We start from the raw sequence: 26180 nt of genomic DNA, 5'->3' as shown, positions 1-26180 counted from the left end.
TGTGTAAACCTTTGCTAGAAACTCCTAAATTCATGAGATTAATATCAATGCTATTAGAGGCACTCAAGGAGACATTAAAAGTATTAAAACTATGTTCACAGTGATCATCATTACAACTATCATTACTGTATAACAAAATTGAATCTTTGCTTGAAAGAAGTTTCTCTTCAATAGTCATGGACAGTATGTCTAAAATCTAGTTAAAATGACTTAAACCTAAACATTCTTGAACTGTTTCCCGAACAGCAAATAACAACAAATGAACACACGCATACTAATTCTTTCCTGCATCAAGGCAATATGAATGAATTGTGTTCTTCAAAGTTTCCAAAGCACCCCAACTTTCAGGGTGGTAGGCAAGATTTAATCTCTTGGATGACTAATTCATGCATAACTTGCTGGAAAATTCCTGACATAAAATTTCTTCCTTGATCAGACTGTGTAGAACACATTTCTATTAAAGCTAAGCCAGTCACGTACTATAGTTACAGTTTTAATATTTCTCAAAACAAAGCCTCTGGCAATCCAGTGCATGCTAACATTTTGGAAAACAAATATAGGTTGCCTGACTTGGTCTTAGATACAGGACTGACACAGTCTACCATTATTCTTCTAAATCATTCACTGAATGCAGGAACAGGTTGTAGATGAGCCTTTGGTATCGTTTGATTGGGTTTTAGTACCATTCACAAGTGTGATAAGACCTTGAGTATTCAGAAACATCACTTTTAATTTTCAGCCCCCAAAAATGATTTAAGATCTTGTGACAAGTCTTACTGACTCCTAAATGACAAACCAAAGGAGTTGCATGGGCTAGACTAAGAATTTCCTGCTGACATGACTTTGTAAGAAAAATGTGATAGCTGTCCAAGGAAGAACAATTTGGTAGCTCACTGATCACATCACCAGCAGGTACTTCAGGTGGTTTCCATTTTCTCATAAGGATCCCATTTTCCACAAAATAGCCAGCTGATAATTGTGCGGTTTCACTAATAGTTCTCTGAAACAAATATCAGATTTCAGGATCGTGTTCCTGTTCAATAAGTGATTGTCTTTTGTCACCTGATTAGAATTTAGAGAAGTGGTAAAAAAAGGACCACTGTGATCAATACCTCTTGATTAATCAATACCAACAACAAACGTGATCTCATCAAAATACTTACCAATAAGTGTGTCAGCTATAGGAATAATGTCATGATGATCAACATCATGCTCAAGAGCTCTCCTTGCCATAGGTCTAGCAAACTGCCCAAGTTGGGTGTAAACCAGACATTTTAATTTCAACAGTATCAACTTTTTTATTTAAACAAGGCTTGCCAGTTACAAGGGTATTAACCACAACCATGTCTCCAGCTAGGTTGTTGCCTAGTAATAAATGAATACCCTTGATGGATAAGGAACTCACCATTACCACAGTCACAGGTCCTGAGACTAAGTCTGATGACAAATTAACACAATGGAAATCAACATTAAAAAAGCTGCATTCCACTCCCTGAGTAAAACACTTTTCAAAAACAAATGATACGGAGATTTTCAACATGAATGGTTCAAAATTCTCCATAATCAAATTAGACTCGGGGGTTTGTATTGCTTTCAATGCATGACCATGACAATGTCGAACTAAGATCATTTGGAATAGCTATGTTTTTATCCCACTGCTCAGTTTTCAACCTGTAGCTACCAGAAATAACATGCTCTTTCTTCTTACACTAACTGTTTGAGGAAGAGATAAGGCTTTCTGGTCAGTCGTATCAGAAGTTTGATTTCTAAAACTTTGTTATATTTTGAACTACTTATATTAGACTGAAATGTTTTTTTTTTTAACAAAAACCTGCTGAGAGGAAGATTTATTAACAAATAAAACTCTGTGAGCCAAGGAATAGTCATCAGCTGCGCAATCACCATTTTCGAAGGTTCCACCTTTTTCTCTGGAAGGTAGGTTTTTACATCACTATGGACACAATTCTTAAACTCTTCAATCAATACAAGTTGTCTGACATTATGATAATCTTTATCAACTTTCTTGGCTATGCATCACCATTCAAACAGCTGATCTTTTTCCCCATGTAAATTATACAAGGGATTGACCAGTTTCATTTCTACAATTCCTAAAACTCTATTAATATGCCTCAGGTACTAAGTCATAACCTTCAAGATACATTCCTGAACCAGATACAATTAGCACTTTGTTCTACCTAGAGTGAAGTGCAGACTTCACAAGCTTTGCTAATAAGTACACTTTGTAATAACAAAGTCCAATGTTTTCTTGGCCATTAAAAAAGTTCAGTAATTTTCTCAAAATTGGGAAAATATTTATTTACTTCCTATTTTTTACAAGGGTTACTAACCTAATATTTCTAGTAACATCAAAAACCTGAACCTGAATGTAAAAGGGGAAGGGGAGAGTGATTTACTTGCCAGTTCCAATTCTTTTCATTTAAATTACATTTCTCTTTCTTTTTTCTCTCTTTGCATTTACATCTCTCTTCTCCTTTTTGCTTTTGCATCACTTCCTTCTGAAGCTGAAGCTTTTTAAAACTCAAATTCAATGTTTTTTCTCTTATTTCCTGTCTGAACCAGATACAGACTTTCTCATCAAACCCAAAGCACTTTTACCAAGAATACCCTTTTCCATCAAATAATGAACCAAACTATTTTTTATCTCTTGCTTTGTTAAAGAAGCATTCGCCTCAGAAAGATTACAATGTCTACTAAGTTCAAACAACTTGTTCTTTTTGAAGGACTTGAAATCTTCCTGGATAGGATCTAAAACAAAGTTATCCACTTTAGATGACATAGTGAAAGCATGTTGATTTCATTAAAGATTTCTCAAATACATGAAAATAAAATACCAGCAACCAAGAAAATTCCAAACTAAAGTGAATTTAAATTTCAAAAGCAGTTATAATCTATCTGAAATATTTTAAAGAACAATTTTATCCAGACGAGCAAACCAAATTTCTTATTATGTCTCTATGTCTTAAACTAAGTAACAAAAAAGGAGTGAAAACCAACACTTTTTGTAAAATTAAACAAATATTTCCCTAGAATACAAAATGAAATATTTAAAATAACTTACAGTATGGTGAATAAAATCTTAAGTAGGCCTTAATGTTCTATCACTAGTCCAAATGTATCGAGTATTCCAAATGAGTTCCAGTGGCATCCCGGATGAAGTCTAATAGTACAGAATAGGTTAATGTGCTAAAAGTCTTGATCAATCATTATGGTGTAATCCAGAATACCTTTAAATGAATTTGTAATAATTCCAAAATAGTTATTTTATCCAGACGTCTTTCAGTACATTGTAATTCCAATGAATAATGGAAATAAATAAATTAAATCCTCTCAATAAAACACAACTAAATGACTACAAAGACTAATGATTAAGAGACTAATAACCAATTATCAGGTAAACATTGCTTATATTAAAAACTAAGATTTTAAAAGCAGAATGATGGTTGAATAATTATTTTGAAATCATTCTAACATCACAACAAGGTGAGATTCTTTAACATCCAATCAGAAATTATGTGACCTGGTTTCTCCTAGGGGAAAACTGATGACCTGAGCTCAAATCCTTGTACATTCACCAGCAAGATTTCTTAAACATCTTCCAATTTCAAAAGGCCACAAGAACATCTTTACACAAACGAAATGACCTCATCCTAAGGTATAAATTCACCATCTCGAAATTATGTAATGTGTTGAAAATGACCCTTAGAATCTACAATCATGAATAAGAAATGAAACACATAATATCGATATACATAACTGTATAGCATATCATGTTCTAAAATGTGGTTTTAAACCCAAAACCCAAACAACAACAATTTTCCAAAGATGGACAAAGTGGTCGTCACACCAGAATTAGACCCCAGGATCAAACTATCTGTCATGTTTCATGACATTCCTTCAAATAGTTTAGGAGAAATTGCGATAACAAACAACTGCTATCAGGAGTCAGATGTGTTGGACACTTCACATATCTCGGCTGATCTTCAACTATGAACTAAAAAATCATGAAAAATTTGGTGTCATACAAATATATTTATATGTCCACGTGTTTTAAGCAAAATGAAGCAGAAATCTGGTTTATTATGGTCAAAAAGATATGCAAATGAATGGGACAAGTTGGATGGACAAGTGATGGATACTAAACAATGGATGCTACTACTAACAACAAGAGTTTCTTGAAAGTGTTGAAACCATCTTTTATATTTTCTGCAATAACAATATTTTCAAACTAGCTGCTGTGGAGAAATCAGATCATCACCATTTTCATTTATGGGCAACTAGACATTATAAAACGTCTTTTAACTCATTAACCCCTGACGCTGAGTTTACATGGCAGGAGGTAGTAGCCTACTGCCGAGCTCTGTAGCATCAAGGTCATGTATGATACACTAAAGTGGGTGGTATTCAAGAAAGGTAGACAGATGTAGCTCTACAATGATACCAAATAATCTGGAAGTTCTAGTTGCACTACAAAATATAGAGGGAAAAACCTCATTTTTTTAACCTGATTTTTTTCCACCTAAAATTCGCCTGTGGTCGGAATAAGATTTTAAACTTTTTGGTCTCAGATCTAAGGCAGACCGGTATGAACTGCAAACATACAGATGAACCTTTGCAAAAAGTAGGATAAGATTGGCATTTGGAATATAGAGTGGTCTCGATACGAAAATGATGGGTCCATTAAGCAAAAACAACAAAAAAAAATAAAAAAAAAAACTCCAACTTTAACCCTTTTGCTCATGCACGAACAAAATAGCCAATGAGAAACAATGTTTCTAACACAACTAGGCATTAGGTTATTGGAAAATCACCTTGAGGTTGATGTATTGGGATGTATTCAGAAATAGCCCAGAACATGCATTTCCTACTTTCATTTCAGACAAAAATGACAAAAACCTAAAGGGGTTAATGAGTTAATAAAAATCCCATGCTGATATAGCCATTTACTAAGGAGAAATAGCGATAATATTGTCACGGTGGTGTCCATATCAAACATGTCATTTTTGTTCTTGCCTTGGGTTTAATGCCATATTTTCAATGAAATAGATTATACCTGACAGCCAGTAAGAACCATCAAAACACAGAAAGCTACTGGCAAACTATGATGGGTATCAGATCGACACCATTTTCATATTCGACCAGCTAGACATGAAAAAAAATATTTTCATCAAAAACTGATGGCATTATATTTTTTCATTTAGAGGGAGTAGTGATAACAAAATTTTCAGGATTACCTCTGTGGTGCTCAGATAATTTTAATTTAGGACCAACAATATGACTTTTCATTGAGTAGGAATAGCAAAATGGCCACTGTGGCAGTCATACTGAAACATCAGATAAACCCATTTTTATTCCAGACCAACCAGACATGATGATCATAAGAAGTCTTTTAGTGTAAACCCCAAGCTAATATTACATTCCATTCAGGAGACGAATCAATAACAAGATTTTCAAGATGACCACTGTGGTGGCCATACGGGATGTTAAAGTGGCACCATTTTCACTGAGGACCAGCTAGATCACAAGATGAACGGGTGTAAAAGTTACTGGAATTCACCAAGTAGTTTAAAATAAACAGTGATAACAAATTTATGCTATGAACAGATGATGGTCAAAAGATGACAAATAACAAATCATTCCATTAGCTCTTCTGGTCTATGAACAGCAAAGCAAACAATCAAAAGAGGTCCAAGTATGATTGATATTAATAAAGAAACGTTTGGATTACATAATGGGTGCTATACTGTCTACTAATGTTGGTGTTATTTATTTTCTTTCCTATATCCTCTACATAGGAAAACAATCACTAGATAAAATGGAAAAATCTGTTTTACAACCAATATGATCCCTTGGATCTCTCCCTTCCTCTGGGGACTAGATCCCGATCGAAAGTAACTTTTCACACATGAACCCTTAAAATACATATACTTCATGGTATTATCAATGGAACCATTATGTGCAGATAGCAAGGATTCATTTAGGTTACCTCACACCTGGAGTTCTGACTTGGAAATCATGGTGATTACCATCCAAAGGAACTGTGATTAAGCCACTGGACTCCTGACCAGAAACTTATGGGTTCTATTCTCACCACTGAATCTGCTAGAATCCTCCATAATATGCACGTATCTTACTCATAATAAATTTATCAGAGATCATGATGATTCAAGCATACATAGCAAGTCTGATCCAAATGAGATATCTTGAGTGTTCACAGGTTCAGCCAGTCAGATAAAAGATCACTTTACTAATGTATGGATGTTGCTCACAACTGAATTCATCCATCATCTAGATGATATTATGCTTATAGGATAGGAAATATGGCCTCTACAGTGTTCACAAGCTCAGCCAATCAGATGCAAGATCACCTCATTATGATACATGGATGTTGATCATAATCATGCTAATCTGAAATCTTGATGATATAAGCTTACATAGCAAATCTGATCAAAATCTGATCTGACATATACTTTGTTGAATTCACACAAGCTCAGCCAATGATAATGCAAGATCTCTTCATAATATGCATGGACACTGCTCATTATCAAACTCATGATCAAACTTATCCAAGGATCTTCATCATATAAACTTACAAACCAAATCTGATCATAAATATGGTGTCTAGGGTGATAATTAGCTCAGGGAATCCAAAGCAACAACAATTAATTAATGTGCATTTATCTCACTCATTATCAAAGTCATCCAAGATCTTTGTGACATAAGTATAAGTTCCAAAATTGTTAATCAGATCAGAAATATAAAACTTCCAGAATGGTAACAACTTGTATCAATCAGATGCAAAATGAAATCGTTAATATACATGGATCTTACTCAGCAACTTGTCAGAGATACTGATGATATAATCATATTTTCCAAGTTTGATCAAACTCTGATTAGTAAGGACAAACACCTGTGTGATAATAAACTCAGGCAATGAGATGCATGATCACATCATAAACACATATAGATCTTGTTCAGTATTCAGTGTGTTGAAATACTGATGATATAATATTATATCCAAAGTCTGATCAAAATCTGATTAGAAAATACAAATGCCAGGTTGGTAACAAGCTCAACCAAGCAAATGCAAGATCACCTCGTTTATATGCACTGATGTTGCTCAATATCAAAATTTTCCCAAGACTTGGATGATCCAAGCACACTGAACAGTTTGACCAAATAAGAACAGACGTATGACCTCAGTCGTGCATGTCTGTGTGAATGTGTGTAAATTGGAATTATTTTTCAGGTGTCTGAGGCCTTCAGCCTCTGTGTATGTGTGTAAAGCTGAATTACTTTTAAGCTGTCTGAGGCCTTCACTCTGAGTGTTTGTAAATTTGACTTTTAACTTGTAAGAGGCTGTCACTCTCTATGAGAATGTGTGTAAATTTGACTTACTTTTAAGCTGTCTGAGGTCTTCAGTCTCTGGTCTTTCATTTCTTGTGGTTTCTGAAGATAGAATTTTTTTCACAATTAAAATACCATTGTTTTAAATGCTTAAGAGCTTTTTCCATAGAGAAAATTGTGGGCATTTTTGCTTGTTTCTTGTCCGCTATTTTCAAAGGATGAAATTTCCTGTTGGTCTTATACTTATTTTAAAAGACAGCAAAATAACGTAAGAGTTAAAAAATTAAATGCAACTAATTCAACACCTATATACTGTGTTGTTTATATTTTTAAAAACTACTATACTTTCATTGCAAAACTGAAAAACATCTTTATATACTATGTATGATTTACAGAAGAGAAAACTTTTAAATATGAAAATAATCTACTGCACAGCTCATTCCAGAAAAAATGTATTTTGTATTTTGTACAGTAAGTATCCATTACTGAATTCAGCTTAGAAATATTATCCCATTTAAATAATAATAATAATAATAATAATAATAAAGACTTTATTTAGAGAAGGTAACTCAATTAGTTACAGAACTAATCTACCTTGAGGCCTTCTATCTGTTATGTACAATATATACAGTATATACAACATGATGTGAAGAGTCTGGCTTGACACTAAAAATAATTAAGTAATTTTAAAATTCAAAGTATCAAGCCTGGAACACATTCACAGGCATCAGTGAAAACATAAACATATATAAAACATAAAATATAATCCTGCTTGGAAAAATTCAGCTTTGAAAATGATGTAAAATTACAGAAAAGCAGGCATTATTTTTTGTACTAGAAATGTTCAATTTTCTAAAGATTTCATCTATTTAAGACATTGATTGTGAAAAGATGAAATGCTAGGAGCCTGCCTTATGTCACTGGGAATGTTGTTCCATACCAGTGGACCAGTATATTGAAAACTTTTTTTAAACAATTCCTTTTTTGGCCTTGGTATAATTTACTTTTTTCTTCTTATGGACCTTAAATTTGGAGTGCCATCAGCATCTCCTTGGTGAAAGATATTGCTTAGATAGACAAGAATGTCTTTTCTGGATACTTTATACATCAATTTGGCCTTTCTAAGAAATATTCTTTCATGTATTGTTAAAACCTTTATAGTATTCATTGCATCCTGAAAATTTTCTATACTTTGATCTAGAATTAAATGGCAAGCCCTCTTTTGGAGTCTTAAAAGTGTTGTTATGTTTGAATTAGAGATATTACCCCAAATAACATTACAGTAGTCCAGATATGGCTGAATATAACTTTTATAAAAGCTGACCCTATACTGAAGAGGAATGTATGTTTTGATTTTCCTCAGTAGCCAAAGATAAGAGTTAACCTTTTTGAAATATGTTTAGTGTGAATAGACCAAGTAAGATTGTTATCCATGAATACACCAAGAATTCTATCTTGAGAGGTCATATTGAGGCTCACATTGTCCAATAGAACCTGGAGTTTGTCGCTATCTAGACTTGCTCGTTTTTGTTGTGTTGTAACTAGTAGGTCTTTCGTTTTTTTCTGTATTTATGATCATACTGTTTTCCTTGCTTCATACTTGAAGTCTGTTGAGAGCATCTCGTAAGTTATTTTCAAATATTGTTTTGGTTTTACCAATCTCAGACAGTGTAGTATCATCTGCATAAATGTCAGTGGAAGAAACTGTGGAGTTGAGATGGCCTCGTTGCCCTTTTCCTATTCTATAAATCTATTGTGAGTTTTGGCTTTGAGTCCAAAGCTACCACACTGATGGCATTGTATTGGCTGTCTGTGCCTGCATTCCTGTGGTGAATGTTTGATCTCACCACAGTAATCACATCCCAAAGTGCATTGAGGGTACTGATATGGCTGACCATACTGTCTGGTGCTATTTTGACCTACACTGGATTTATAGAGACCGATGAAGTTTGTAATGTGGCTGTAAGACCAGACTACACAAATGACTGCATTTATATTTTTTGATAGTTTTTCCACAGGTGAATATTATCTGTATTTCCAAATAAAAGTTGCATCACTTGCCCCACTTCATCCAGGAAACTCGTGTAATTGTAAACAACATCACACTTCCATTCACTTGCCAGTCTTCAGATGACCTTAATGATATCTAACACATCACAATCTCCTCTGGGGGCAATTTCACACAGTGCAACCTGACAGCTTTGATTTTGCTTATGGATGTGTGTAAGTGATTGGTCATATAGTTCTTCAAAAAGTTCTAGACCAGTCTCCTTCACTGGCATTGTTCCCTCCAATATAGAGGACTATTTTAGTAAACATGGAGAGATCATATATTTTTTATATCTTCCAGTATTGTCTGCATTTTGGCACCTGAAATGGCATGCTTTCTAACACAGTGCCTCAGCCCTCTGTTGTTAATTCCATGTAAAATGGAACTACCAATAAAGAGGATGTTATCTCTGCTGGTAGAAGACAAAGTATTATGTTTACTTTCTATTGATGTAGGTAGTCTGTATGGTGCTTTATTACTCTTAACTTTATCAGTTCTGGCTGAGTCAGTGGCAGAGTTGGAAAACTGCTTTGGGTTTTCTTTTGGCAATACGTCATGTGTCTGTACACTTTTACTTAAATAGGTTTAGGACCAATGGTTTGTGAATGTCTGCTGATAGTCAAATTCTCTCCCTGGGCAGCTAATTTAACCTTCTCATTTATTAGCTTGTCAATTTGATTTTACTTCTTGCCCACTTGCTTCTGGAGTGTTTGTATTACAGTCAGCAGCAGGTCAGTATTACACATACATGGAGAGAGCTGTCTATGATCTCTAGTAGGGCACTCTGTAGGTGGCATAGGGGTCATAGTCACTGAAGTGCTATTCACTGCAGGAACCCTAGAAAGTGGGTCAGCTCTCTCATCAGATAATTCCTGGTTTCTATGACTACAACTCTCATTTGAGTCCATTATACCTGATAAACATGTGGAACTGAAACTATCCTCACTGGTAGGGGATTCTAAAAATAGATTAGTAGCCATTCTGATGAAGTTCTTATCTTTCCATTACACTGACCTTAAACCCCTAACTTCTATTAGACTTTCAGCACAATTAAAAATAAGTACACATTTTAGTCCATCAGCATGTGTTGTAATAGTAAACTTGGAATGGGATGAATCAAATGTGAATTCCTTTTTAATTTGTTCCAGGAACTGATGGAAAAATCCAGTTGTCAAAAATGTTATTGTGAAATTGGATGAATTTAAATGTTTCACATTGTAGATGATATCCTCTAAATAGTCCTTAACAGGAAGATCTTGCTCTACATCAGAGAATCGTTCAAAAGAAAATTGTTCCAAGTCAGAAGAGTGTGAGAAAGTTGACATTATGGCAATAGGCATCAGCTTATTCTACACCAGTTATTATTCCAAATCCCATGAATGTTGAGCTGTAACTATAGTCAAAGATATAATGCCTGATGTTAAATTGCTTTAAAAAAAAAACAAAAAAAAACTAATAATTATTGAATCTGAATGTTAGAGACATAGAAGATAATATTACTCCTTTATTCCTTGAAATTTGGAATGAATACACCAACATCGAGGAGTAAACCTGTTCTTTTGAATAGCCACAGAACAAAGGAACCACCATGTTGAATCTGGCTGCTGGCTGAGCAAATTTTCACATCACAAAATAGTTCTTGCATTGTATTGAAACAGAAAAATGTCAAAGCTTCATGAAAAGAAACATGATGTAGCCTTTTGGTCATAGATATTTCATGGATGATGAATTAAACACACAGATATTCATGGATTTAACTGTTAATGCAGTTGCCATAGCCACAGCTTAGTATCTTAAATTCTCAAATTTATTTTCTGCAGTTTCATGTTATGAATTATCATTTCTCTATAACTGTTGGTTTAGATTGGATGCGATACAAATAATTGTTTGCATATTTTTTACATGATCACTGACAAGACAAATATGTCCAAGAATCCAACAATAAAGCTTGATAATTCATAAAGTATAATATATCAGGTTTTCACTTCAAAAGAACTTGAGTTTAAAATTGAAATGCAAGTCTAGAACTCAGTGGCATTGGTGATTATTATAAGTATGGCTTTAAATTTAACCAGTCAAATATCAGTCAATCTTGACATTAAATTAAATATATTCATGTGGCATGAGTCCATATTTAGATTTATAATTGTTTTCCTATATTTACTTTTTATTTCTGAAGAAATTCAAATAAATTAATGTAGACCTCAAATAATGATTAAAGTTAACCTAAATGAATCAGTTTCAACTCTTTACCTAGCATATGCATTTGGTGTTCTTGCAACCTCATCTTATTAAGGTCTGAGCTGAAAAGCATGTTTTCCCTACATGCATTATCCCAGATCCATTCTACACCCAGTTAGAATAAAAATTATTCCTTTGTTATCACTATTCTGATTTTCATACTGCTTTTATCTGATAATGGGACCTTATATATATAGGAATGCCTGTGTAACAACTATTAGAAAATGAAAGAAACATGGAAAATGTTACATTTAATGTTTCAATGGCTGTAAAATGTTTAAATTTTGCTTAGAAATGAATTCAATTAAATTGCCATACATTTGGTACAAACATATTATAATATAAGCTGTGATCATACATATTTTACTTTTGTTATTTCAAAAATGACGATTTCTTTTTTGGTCATATCAATCTGATTTCAGACCTCATCAATAGTTCCACAGAAATATTTCCATGTTTTACTGGCAACTCAGGACAGTTTCCTTTTTTTTATCCAGCTTCTGTTTTCTATGAATATGTCCCCTAAAACTGATATTTTTCCATGGAATATATACTACATCCCATGGAACATACAGACTTCCATTGAACAGGAACCAACCCATAAAAAACGAACGTAAAATCCAGAATATGTAGATAAGCACTGGCAGTAACAAATTGAAAATGGATGTAATAATGGTAAAATGAAAATGTCTGTGAGAGTGATAAAATGAAAATTGCAGTGATAGTCATAAAATGAAAATGACAATGGCTTCAAGAGTGATAAAATGACAATGGCTGTGAGAGTGACAAAATGAAAATGGCTGTGAGAATCACAAAATGAAAATGGCTGTGAGAGTGACAAAATGAAAATGGCTTCAAAAGTGATAAAATCACAATAGCTGCGAGTGACAAAATGAAAATGGCTGTGAGTGACAAAATGAAAATGGCTATGAGAGTGACAAAATGAAAATGGCTGTGAGAGTGACAAAATGAAAATGGCTATGAGAGTGACAAAATGAAACAGCTGTGAGAGTGATAAAATGAAAATAGCTGAGAGAGTGACAAAATGAAAATGGCTTTAAGAGTGATAAAATCACAATAGCTGCGAGTGACAAAATTAAAATGGCTGTGAGTGACAAAATGAAAATGGCCGTGAGAGTGACAAAATGAAAATAGCTGTGAGAGTGAAAAAATGAAAACGGCCGTGAATGTGACAAAATGAAAATAGCTGTGAGAATGATAAAATGGAAATAGCTGTGAGAGTGATAAAATGAAAATGGCTGTGAATGACAAAATGAAAATGGCTGTGCTAATCATAAAATGAAAATGGCTGTGCGAGTCATAAAATGAAAATGGCTGCCAAAGTGACAAAATGAAAATGGCTGTGAGTGATAAAATGTCAATGAAATGCCTGCGAGAGTGATAAAATGAAAATGGCTGTGAAGGTGACAAAATGAATGAATGTTGAAAGGAAATGTCAAAGATTTCATTCTTTACTGACATTTAAGTCTTTTACTATAAAATATATAATTATCAAATTTGTTTTGTCAAAATATATTGTCTTGTTTTCAGAGGGTGGAAATTAAAGCACATTTAGGTTAAAAAGAGAGACATTTATAAGCTAGCAATCATTATTTTCAAACTGGCATTAGATGAGACATCAGGGTTTTATGCTAGCAAATTGAACAAAAGTAGATATTTAAAATAAACTTTTCCTGAATTTTGTGAACACAAAGCAAATGATTTGAGTGAAATTATGTTTCTCTGAGAATACATACAAATACAATAATGCTGAGACATAAAGATGTAGTACAACTATAATCCAGCCCTACTATACAGATAACTATTCGTCATTTCGGTCTATATGATATAGATGAAGGGCAATAACTCTTGCCAATTACCTTCTCTTGCTGCCACTGGTGTTGCTAGTTTTTAAGCTCATCAACATATCAACAAGGTTGCTTGCATGGCATGATAGCTGGGACAGTGTTTAAGTAATGTGATACATTAAGTATTTTCAGATAGGCATAATTTTTTGAAAAAAAAAAGTGCCTTCTCCCTCAAATACATTCCTGGATTATGAGGATAGATGGTATGTGGTAGTGATGGGCATTCTACCTATACCTTAGGTACCCTTCTAGGGAATACAAGGCTCAATTCTAAATGCAAACAATAACCCATTCTCCAAAGTTGAAAACAACATAGCCTATGGTCACGTGATCTGTGATTCACTTCTGGGGTTAAGAAGATAATTGAATTCTTCTCAGTAACAAAATTTCCCTGGCGAATTCAGTGAAGCTTAAAGGTATTACTGATTTTAACTAGATCTCGTGGTCATCTTGGCCGCTGCCACATTACCCATGATGTTCGAAGTTGGTCTCTGCAAAGATAAATCCCTGAGATAAAAACAGGAGAAAGTTGATTCTTCATGCCTGCCAACAAATTCTATTATATCTCAGTTCAAAATGCTGTGTTTGAATACAAGGCTTGCTAAGACTGCTACATGTTCGTGAGCTGAAATACTCATGTGACTATGGTCTTTTGAGACTTTAGTGCATGCTGGGAGAATAACCCACTTCAGCCATGAAGAGAGGGTTTGAGGAGTAATATACTGCTTCCCAGCCTTCACCAGGAGAAAATCAGTTGCATGTGCCATGATTTACCTCTATGTGTTTCAAGTAGTGCTTGAGGGCTTATACAGGGTTTTGCACAGCCCCAGCTTTTGACAGGTCTGTTATCAGGAAACATGTCTAGTAAGACTATAGCTTCTGCAAGGTCTAGGTTAAAGGCTCAAATTTCTCTGAATTGAGCCATGTTAAAACCCATGGACAGATACCATTTTGGAAACAAGGTCAATCCAAATCCAAATTGGTTAGTAAGTCTGACAGATCTTTATCATGACCAATATCGCTTCTGCCATGATGTCAGAATTTGTCAGATATGGAGCAGTAGTCTTTAATAGTAATTGGGGCCAACTGTTTCTTCTCAAAGAGCCAGATAAAAAGGTTGGCAAGTTCTTGGATCAAGGCACCCAGAGGGCCGATGTTATTAACTCGGTACCAGTCCCTGAAAACACGTCAATTTCCATCCTTACACAATTGAAGGTCTAAATGTTTTCTTTTGCAAGGCTGCTCTTACAAGAGTTGGAGAAAAAGATGATGGTTGTATACCTGTGTATCTTAGTTGTAGGAGAAGATCTGGCTTGGACGGAATCTTCCAGGATAGACTTTTTGTTAGATAATTGATATAGGACTTATCTCACTGAAGATGCTATGACAATCAGCTTTTATTTCTGAACCCTGAACTGCTGTGTACCTTGGTTATATGAGAATATTCGACTTGAAAGTAATCTTCCTGGATAGACTTATTGTTAGATCATTGATGTGGGATTTGTCCCATTGGAGAAAGGCTATGACAATCATCTTGTACTTCTGACCCCTCAACTGCTTAATGATTTTCAGCACCAAGGCCACGGCTGGGTAGACAAAGGCCCACAAGTCATTCTAACTGATTGATGTTGTGTCCATTACACAGGCTTAGGGGTCTGGAATTTGAAAAACAAAGGTGGGCATTTTGTGATTTCACCTTGTCTCAAACAGGTCTATCATTGGATACCCCCAAAATCATTTGAATCAGACAAAAAACAGAATGAGGGAAAGAGCATTAGCTTATGAATGATTTGACCCTTCCTTAGAGTCTGTCCGGAATTTGTCTGATGTGTTCATTGATGTGATTGTGGTAGAACCGAGATAGGAACCGCCACACCATAACCCATAGGTTGGGTGATTTGGGATCACTTTTCGAGGAGATAGGTCACAACTAATAAGCTGTCTGACACAATCAGGACTCTTTTCCTGCAGAGTTGGTGTCCTTTCAGAATTTAAAGACATTTATGACCACTTTCATTTTAAGAAGGTTAATTTGAAGAGGCAGCCCCCTGACCCTACTTGTCACTGACAGTACAAGAGACAGGCAAAAGGTGGACATCCTAACCGTATATATACATGAACTGGCATCCATACAGATCATCATGTCAATTGGTGCTTCTCCCGGGTATCTCCTGTCATGAACCAATCTAGCTTTTACCACTGACACAGGAATGATTGAACCTTGGTTGTAATCCTGACCTTTGGATCAAGTGGACTGGAAAAAGGGTTCCACAGAGACAACAATGTCATTTGTAAAGATTTACATAAAGAGACAACATATCAGGTTTAAATATGATGCCACCCTGAGTAGTTGAAATCTCTTGGTGCAGTCCAAATCATGTGGGAAACGTACTCAACTAGTGTGATGATCTGTATAACTCAAACAAGACGGAGTGACTAGACTGTGATAGGTAAGACATTCCATACCCAGGAGGATAAAGCTCTAGGATGGGTGAAGATCAGACTTTTAAGACTTCACATGAAAAACCAGACATTTGTAAAATGAGAGGAAATGGTTCCAGTCTGCTCCAAAGTCCGATTTGAGTAAATGCTGTTGTGCAGGATTGTCTTCACACTTACTGTTCTCTTCAGTGGTAATTGTAGAGAGATGAAGCCATAGGCCTGGTGAGATGGATGGATTTATCTCTAAGATCCCAGTAATAGCAGTTCAGTGTACTGTAGCCTTGTGCATACTACAGACAAATGAATCATTAAGCATGCAGTGATGAAGCCATTGGCCTGGTGAAATGGATGGATCTTTCAGTAAGGTAACGGGACTAAGGTGGACTGTTTGGGAAGTCAGCTACACTGCCTACTTGGTTGGCTGGATGGTCATGGACAGTTACTGGATGGCAAAACGGTAATAAAAGATGGATCCATTGGATCCCGCAAAAACCTACCATGTCCTGACTTATAGGCATGAAGGCTACGATAAAACATGGGGGACTTATGCTTCCTGGGCTGCCTAAAAACAGGGGTACACTGTCCAATTGTATTATAATTACCTGCAGCAATAAAACGGGGATAAAGGTGCAAAATTTGCACAATATTTTGTACTTACTGGTACGTGCCTAAAGTCTCTTCTGGACTGTGCGCCAGGGATTCTGCTGTATTAATCTAATTTCCATTATTGGATCAAGAAGTTTTATTTTGAAACATCCCAATCTAAAGTTAACAAATGCTGCTTGCCATAACCTCTCCCTCATTCCATTCATATCCGTATCATGTGGTACGAGACTGAAACCATAATTTTACATTTTTCTTTAACAGAAATTATATTAATCATGCACAATCTTTACATTACTTTTAAGTTCATTTAGTCATAATAAGTCAGGGTGAAAGCTGGACTCAGACATTTGGGATAGATTACCTCTCTACTGCCAGAATAATGTGAAAAAATCAGTAGAAGCCGGTGAACAACATTCAAAGTTGAGGTATCACAATGGGCAGATTGACTCAAGTATCTACTTCCCAGCTGAAACTTATGAACTGAATACAGCATGTATATAAATACATTTACAAACGTCTATTTAACACTGAAGTTTAGTCACAGTCAGTACAAATTATGTTATTCTGATCCTGTGGATAAGTGAAAAGAAATTCTAATGTCAAGCCATGGAATCTAAAATCTCAGTGTTAGAATATCCTTCTGACACATGAGCATAAACACAATATTTTGTCACCTTCTATGTGTTTATCTCAGGGAATTTAATGTTGACTAATTTCCATATTGTGTGTAAAACTCAAATACACAGCATAGTAATGAAAGTGGTTTGAATAATTATTTATATGATGTAGAATTTCAGAATCTCAACATTCAGCCTGTTTCTAACTTTAACCAGGATTCTGTTCTGGGCAGAAAACCCACGCTCACATCCAGCAGTATGTACTGCTGAAGTTATAGTGCAAGTGCTGCTAACTTGAGCAAGTTTGGAAAATCTTCTCTGTCGTGGTGGTCAATTAAATGCTACAGGTTACAGGTGCCATTGCATCCATCATCATGTATGTTGTAGAAATAAAACTTTCAGTAGCTTTTTCTTCATCCCTCCAGCTTTGTGATCCTTGTGACTGGCTTCAGCCAATTAGGTAAGCAAGCTATCAAGAGTTCTCCATACAGCAGTCAGGACACTCAACTAAGACAACCACCTCACTCAATGGAGCTCCTTATATATGAGACATGGATCATCTAAAATCTCCTGTACGGCATGTAGTCAAGCCTCTCACTGACTACTTCCCTTAAAATGCTGATGCTTTTTTAATGGTTCTATTTTCTCTGTGGCCTGGGAGGTACACTGCCTACCTGTGGGCAACATAGTGAACATTATGCATATGAGGATTTTCCCTTCTCAATATTGCAGCTGTTCCTTTTTCCTTGCCCATCATAGCAGATGCTCCATCCGACCCCAAAGCTATTGGAATACCCTTTTCTGACATTTCTTTCATAATGGATGCAGCGATTCCTTTCCCAGTGGCATCTAAGCATTCAACATTGTACACATAATGACACTCTGGAATAAAGTCTTCATTCAATGTCTGAGCATACATGACCAGCCTTTTCCTGTTGGAAATGTCAGTGCTCTCATCTGCAAGTAATGTTACCATGGGAGATTTCTTAATTTTAACAGTTATAGCATAATTAGCAAACTCTGCTAATGACTCCAGCAGCTCACTGGCAGTCACTGAAGATTCATAATTGCTACATGTATTACTCTTTCTGTGAACGTTAAGATCGTTTATTCCCAATTCATGTAAAAGATTCACAAAAGACTTAAATTTGTTCAACGGGATGTCTTCATCTGCCATCCATTTAACAACCTTCAGTAAGGCAGTTATAGCTTTATCTTGATCTGACATGAGCTTTGAACTAATTTTTCAAAGTTATTTCGTAACTTTGGGGCTATTAGACATAATTTGTGTCAGCAAGATCTGTATGTCTAGTTAACATTGAATTTTGAAAATTTCTGTTCCTAGCAATCTTGTAATCTTGTTCATACCATTTACCTTTTTATTGTCTGCGCATATCTCTCGAGTCCTCTTTTTTATTTGCACAGCCATTGTCATACTGCAGCCACGAGTAAACATAAATATCAGCGTCAGGTCTTACATGTAGGACTAATTCTTAGCCACTTCGGCTGAAACTGTTGAACGTTTGGTAATTTTTGCATTACGCTGGAGACTGAGCATACGTTTGCATCCTGAACATCAGATGAAGAAACCAAATGCTGCTGATCAGTGGAATTTGAATCATGAAATGAAATATCCAATGTCCTTTGCTTAGGGTTAATTTTCATCATCTTCTTTGGCAGCATTTTAACTGGAAACATGAGGGGAACTGATGACATCCATAATAGTATACTGTAAAGGTGGCAGGGTCCAGGTTCTTAAATTGGCCCCTGGCAAATTTCTTAACTTAAGGCTATGGTGTGACTTTTTCAGTTATTATTGTTTACTATTTACAGATATGGATATATTTGTGAACTAGGTGTTTCGGGCTTGTGTTGTTGTTGAAAGTGATGTCAGGCATGTACACCTTCCATAGTTGCTCTGCAGTATGTTGATAGTGAAATACCAATAGTCAGCTAGGGAGAAGAGCTAGCCTCCCATAGCAGTAGACACGTGGGTTCAAGGCAAGCTGAGTATTTCAAAAATGGCTTGAATGACAACTATTCTGAATTGCCTCAAACTATTTAGTAGAAAATGTTTTTAAAAATTTTCATCCAGGGAAAGGGCTTGCGTTTGCACTGTCACATGCTGTCAAAATGGCCTTTGGGTGTGAAAAATGCATGTATAAAATAGGGGTTGGGGTGCATAAACTTCTTCTACTATGAACTGACGTTGACTTCTCTGGTCAAGAGATCACTATTCTTATGTTTTGTTTTAATATAGGTATCTAAAAATATGGACCTTTTTGACCTCACTTGCGTATTTGATTTTTTATGATTTTTTTAATACTAGGTTGTTGATTGTGGCATTAAATTTGTACATAAAAACTGGCTCCTGCCCCCTTAAGGAGTGATAACACATGACCGGTGCAAAGATAATATTTGCCTTGTGAAATGAAAGTCCTGTTAAACAAAAATCAATGTAAGCACGTTGTTGTTCCTTTAAAATTTCTTGCGTCCAAAAGAATGCATCCATGAACATCTAATGAGTCTCTACCATTTTCTGTGCATACTGGATACGGGATGCAGGGGTAGATTAATCATAGTTATATAATTTTCATTTTCAATATTTTCAGAAGATGCAGACAGCAACCTGCTGTCTCCATATCTGTTTTAAAGCACATACATTTTTTATTTATACTATTAAAAAATAATAAGAATATTAAAGGTATTTGACTAAATGAAACAGTTTATAGTACCTTTATTCTTGATGATTCTTTTGAATCTCTTAAATATTCCACTGATGTATTAGATTTGTTTGCATGGATCTCAGGCCTGAAAATCAATAATGCCAAGACAAAAGCAGTCTGGATAGGAGGTAAGAAATAGAGTGGAGAAACTTTTCATCATAGGTTAAAATTGCAATGGGATACTGACTTTACCCTATTGGGCATAAAATTTAAGACAATCTGAAGAAAGAAAAAAACGATAAATTTTGAAAATAAAACACACATGGTAAAGAAGGTTTTGTGAAATTGGGCAAAATGAACAATGACATCAACTGGTAAAACATTTTTTGAAAACCCTAGGATTCAAAAATTAAACCAGTTCTCTCTACCAAACCTACAGCAAAATATTATTAAATGAAATATTTTTCACATTCATGTGAAAGTCAAAAGTAGACAGAATTAAGAGAGATATTGTGTTTCAGAACAAATGTGGCCTGACAATAATAGTAAAACAGATTATCTTTAAAAATGACTTGGGTCCAAAGACTACTTACAACTAAAAGGAAATTTATTCACTGGTTTGAAAATGAAATATGCAAGATCAAAAACAGTTATATTAGGAAATAAATATACAGATAAATTATCAAAAAGGAGACAAATAAAATGTTTTGGTCTGATGTTTTATTGACTTTGAAACTTAAAACAAAGAAATATACCTCAAACAGGAGAAGACTTTATGACCACAAAATTGTGGATGAACATACTAATAAGAGTACCAATCATATAACATAGTATTATTTATATTATGTGTGATTTGGATTTTTTAATGTAACTTTAAAAAAAATTCAGTCATATTGCTACGAAGTCTGCAGTGAGGCAGTTTTATAGTGATGTCTAGCACTGGGGCATCATGCTGCAGACATGTAATATGATGTCCCACCCAGTCGCATTATCCTGACACCAGGCCGATCAGTCCTAAACATTAACCTCTTAATGCTGAGTGCCTAGTGAGGCAGCTGTTAGTATCATTTTTTAAAAGTCTTTGGTATCAAATGCCGGGGATTGAACCCACCACCTCCCGCATCCGAGGCAGAAGCTCTAACCACTATGCAACCAGTGCGGTTATATTAATGATATGTTCACTTATCAGGAAAGTTTTCATGAATCTGAAAACATTAAAGCACCACATCAATTAAAATTATCTTCCCTTCCAAGGTGTAACTCAGACTATAAGATCATTACGTAAGAAAATAAACCTAGAACTTAGTACAGGCATAAATGCCATACCATTTATCCCTTAACAATTAAGAATTATTCTTCGCAATGATAGAGGTTGCAAAGATTTGTACAAATTATGTTTTTACAATATACTTTTGAACTTGAATGTTTCACCAACTTTTGAAGAAAGATGCAACAGAATTTTAACTTTGTTAGTGATTATTGGCCAAATATATATTCTTAAGTATTTAAAGTAACAAAAAAGTGGTTTCAATATCGTGTTATACATATAATTCTACTGGTGAATACTGTTTTGTATAAAATATATGCTAATGATACTGAAAAATGTATGTTTTGTAATGGCCCACCAGAAACAATAGTGCATTTGTTTTGGGAATGTAGTGTAATGAATAGATTATGGACTGATTTATCTCACTGGATTCAAGATGTACTAAAACATACTACTTAGTCTTAATGCCAGAATGGTTTTGTTTGGAGAATTGGATCTAGAAAAAATTTAATGGAAAACCTTTAGCTGTTATTCTCCTTCCTACCAAGTTCTATATATACACAAACAAGATGAAAATAGACATACCTACATTAAATAGCCTTAAAAGCTTCTTTAAAGAATATTATATTTTAGAAGAAAAAAAAACATTACAGTCAAAGCAGACAGAATAGAAAGCTTCATGGGACACTAAGTCTTTCCAAGCATAGTTAAATTTTTTTATTATGCTCTGTATACACAAACTTACAAATGTGTATTGACATGATCACAACCAGTGACTCAATACTCACTCTCTATTTTGTCTTCATTTCTTTATTTTCACAACAATGGATTAGATGGAAGTAGATGATATGTATATGTTATGATATGTATATGCAATGATATGTAATAACTGTAAGGGAGACTTGAATGTGATTACCAACATGTACAGGAAATAATAAAATGTTTTGAAAAAACACATACATCACAGTGTTATGCTGAGGATATTCATTCTAACACATGGACATGTTATGTAGATCTACCTTTTGGACTAAAAAGCAACACAAAATGTCACTCTTACCTGTCTGCAGAGAAAGTTGTTCATCATTTTTCTTTTGTTCCTCAATAGCAGCAACTCTTCTTTTTATTCCTTCTGTTTGTTCATTAGTTTCCTCAAATTTTCGCTTTATACCCTTTATTTCTACATTAGTTTCCTCACAGCATTTTTCCAGCGATGATACTCTTTCGTCAAGTGCTTTTAGTTTTTTTTCCACTCGAGACAAATTGCTTTGCAGGTCCATCATACCCATGTCAATAATTTCGATTTTTTGTGTGATTTCATTGTCACAAATACCTGGGTTTTTATCAAAGAATGACACCATTTTGTCATAAATAACCCTGTGCTGAAAGAGAAAATATCCTCTAATATTGTCTATTCCAGAATTCATTTAATGCTGTATATCACTTAACATTTTCTCATCATAATAAATCTTCTAAAAATTAATTTAGGATTTTAGTAAACATGCATCAGTTGGCAAATAAAGCAACTGCATCAACTGAATGAATCCTGCATACTTCACTGCTTCATAGCAGACAAAGAAAGATAATATACTATAACATACCATTGGTGGGTATAAATAACTAGACATATGGTAAGGAAATTGTTCACATAAATATACAGTAGTCACCTCTCCTGTATCCTCTTAACCTCTGTCATGGAAAGGAGTCTATAATACTCTCTGAAATGCAAACACCTGTATGACAAGTGCCTCCAGCTGCAAGGGCAATAACTCTTGCATAATTATTCTTACATAATTATAAAAGCATAAGGTGTGGTCTGTATGCACATCTTTATATGATGATCATCGTTTGTACCACAAATGAATAAAATCCATCACTACCTGCAGGACTAGTTACAATGATTTGTAACAAGAGTCAATGAAATCAATTAATAACCATGGGACTAGCTACAGTAATATGTATCATAAATCAATGAAATCTATTAATAATTGCAGAACTAGTTACAATTGATATGAAACAGCATTCAGTGAAATCCATTAATAATTGCAGGACTAGTTAAGTTCTCATTATTTTGCCATATACAGGAATCAGATGCAACTTCAGTGAAACCAAGTCCAAGATGCTTCAAAAACATATGTGAGTACAATGACTGGTTAGCATGCACATCTTCTGGTGATGCCAATTACATGAACTAAGTTTTTCAGCAATCAGCAATATATAACGTTCTGTCCACAAAAGTTGAAACAGAACAGTTTTTAAAAAAAGGAGAGCTAAAATAGCTTATGGTTGATTATACACTTTTCAAACCAATGTTCGATTTTTTTTATTTAATTGTCAAAGCTCAACTTACAAGTGTTCTGCCCAACTCTCTCAACTTCTTATGTCACTTGTTTAGGCTCAAAGGAACAGTAACACAAGAAAGAGTGAAAACAACAAGCTTTGAAAAAATAAAATAATTTATTTCCCTGAAAAAATTCTGTAGAAACGAAAAAATATGAATTTACGGTTTTATAGAATCAAATCCAAAAATAATCCAAGAATAATCCATGAATAAAATTTTAGTAGTCCTCATAACAAAATGTTCTACTGATTTCATGTTTGAATCCCGATGAAGAATCCAAGATGGAAGACGATGACGTATGCTTCAATCTGTAGTGTTGAAGTTTACAGTTCCTTGTAGAAACAAGAATTATCACTATGGATTCTGATGGCTGAATACATTTTTATTAAAAAACTGTCCTTGTGTCCCACAATATTACATGAGCACGTGTATTTTCAAAACAAAAACAACAGAATTAATCCTTTTGAATCCAAGTAATTTGAAATAAGTCCAAACCAAGTAATTTGAAATAACTCCAAACAGCACAACATACAACTAACAGTTTATCAGCCCAGCTTCTACTGAGATTAATTCTCCAAAACTTGGGTTATATGGACTTTCTAAAATAAAAACAAGGGTCACGTGATCATCTTCTGAAAGTTTATAGAAGCAAGTACTTGTTACAGATCACATTTACCCAGTGTGACCCTGACGAAAACCAATCATTTTTACTCTAACAAATAAAAAAAAAATAAAAAAAGTGTTTATGTCTTAAAGACAAAGTCCCATCATGACCTTGGAAACAACCAATCATTTAAAATAAAACAGAACTTGTTTATGAAGGTTGCTACAAATTCTGAAAAAAGGTCAGGATTTAGATCAACACCTGGTGTTTACAAGGTAACAGTCATGGTCAACATATTTTCTAAAAAAAGTATCAACCTAGTAAACAAATTTACATTTCAATATCATGTAATGAAAATAATTTTTTTTAAAAACGGACAAACAAACAAATTGAAATAACTATATAGTAAATCAGATATAATGAAATCAAATATACATAACACAACTGCATCCATGTATTGATGCATCTCCACTGTATCTTACTTAGAAATCTTTAACAAAAGATTTTAATATTGTTGATGATGACAGTGATGTCACTCCCATGAAGGAGATGCCTATGTCTCAAATATCTATTTCAAATTAAATATTTATGTACATGCTGAGTTCAATTAGGCTTGAATACATGTCAACACGATGGGTTATTATAGATTACATATTACTTTGGTCAGTTTTGATTACCATTTCATGTACTGACATTACATTTTACCCTTCTGTCATTTGTTGAGGGTGATGGTGATGGGTCAGTTTTCGTATATAATAAATGCAGTTGGAGTGATATGTAGCAAATTAATTATGTCAGTAAATATTCTAAAAATCTTATGAATTAAGTATTACCAATAGAAGGAAAAATTAATATTTCTTATCCTGGTAAAATGTTTCCATTTTGCTCAGATGAGCATTGTGTAGTATTTACAAAGGAAAACATACTAAATATCTTATAAATTTTCTATTACAGCACCAACCTCTTCCAGAGATTTCCTAATTTCTTTCATATCTGCCTCCACAGCATCCACTTTTCCAGTGGTTTCTGTCTTGCTATCACTCACTTTTTCTGTCAGCTCAGACAGGGATTTTTGCAGAGATACCATTTCTCCCTTCGTTGTGGTGATGTCACTAACCTGGTCAGTCACCATCTTTTGTAGTACTCTAATTTCATTTTCTCGAAAATTAATATCGATGTCCTCTTTCTTGAGCTGAATATGAATTTGAAATCCATATGAATTTTTTTTTTATTTATGATCAAATGGTAATAAATCTAGACTTTATAATCATACAGTATATCATACTGTCATAACATCTAAAGCACAATGTTGCATATTCACTTTAAAAGTGATGGTGACTGTAAAAAATGCTGGATCATATTAGTTGCATCAAAATTTCACCTGACAACATGCATTGGTAGAGATGACAAAAGTACCATAAACAGTACATTATATTCCCACCCTGTGTTTGATAGTTCTGTGTTTAGACCTTAGCAAGGTGTGTATGACTATGGAAAGCATAGTGCATTATATTCCCACCCTGTGTTTGATAGTTCTGTGTTTAGACCTTATCAGGGTATGAATGACTATGGCAAGCATATTACATTATAGTCCCACCCTGTGTTTGATAGTTCTGTGTAGGGACCTTATCAGGGTATGTATGACTATGGAAAGCATAGTGCATTATATTCCCACCCTGTGTTTGATAGTTCTGTGTTTAGACCTTATCAGGGTATGAATGACTATGGCAAGCATAGTACATTATAGTCCCACCCTGTGTTTGATAGTTCTGTGTAGGGACCTTATCAGGGTATCTATGACTATGGAAAGCATAGTGCATTATATTCCCACCCTGTGTTTGATAGCTCTGTGTTTAGACCTTATCAGGGTATGAATGACTATGGCAAGCATAGTACATTATAGTCCCACCCTGTGTTTGATAGTTCTGTGTAGGGACCTTATCAGGGTATGTATGACTATGGAAAGCATAGTGCATTATATTCCCACCCTGTGTTTGATAGTTCTGTGTTTAGACCTTATCAGGGTATGAATGACTATGGAAAGCATAGTGCATTATATTCCCACCCTGTGTTTGATAGTTCTGTGTTTAGACCTTATCAGGGTATGAAAGACTAT

The 26180-nt window shown here is 34.6% G+C and overlaps 1 protein-coding gene across 1 annotated transcript in view; it reads right to left on the bottom strand.

The window, feature by feature from the left end:
- Positions 1–22408, bottom strand: part of LOC149775271 (uncharacterized) — a 29030-nt gene extending 6622 nt beyond the window's left edge. Inside the window, exons 1-4 of the mRNA XM_089944382.1 lie at positions 22180–22408; positions 17864–18242; positions 16464–16528; positions 7417–7467 (exon numbers count right to left, since the gene is read on the bottom strand). Of these exons, the coding sequence (XP_089800508.1) occupies positions 7417–7467; positions 16464–16528; positions 17864–18242; positions 22180–22408 (724 nt within the window). The remainder of the gene's footprint in view (positions 1–7416; positions 7468–16463; positions 16529–17863; positions 18243–22179) is intronic.
- Positions 22409–26180: the final 3772 nt, after the last annotated feature.

This window comes from Sinohyriopsis cumingii, chromosome 19, assembly GCF_028554795.1.
Source record: "Sinohyriopsis cumingii isolate HCF-2022 chromosome 19, ASM2855479v2, whole genome shotgun sequence".
NCBI classification, from domain to species: domain Eukaryota; kingdom Metazoa; phylum Mollusca; class Bivalvia; order Unionida; family Unionidae; genus Sinohyriopsis; species Sinohyriopsis cumingii.
This window is presented reverse-complemented; position numbering and strand designations above follow the sequence as displayed.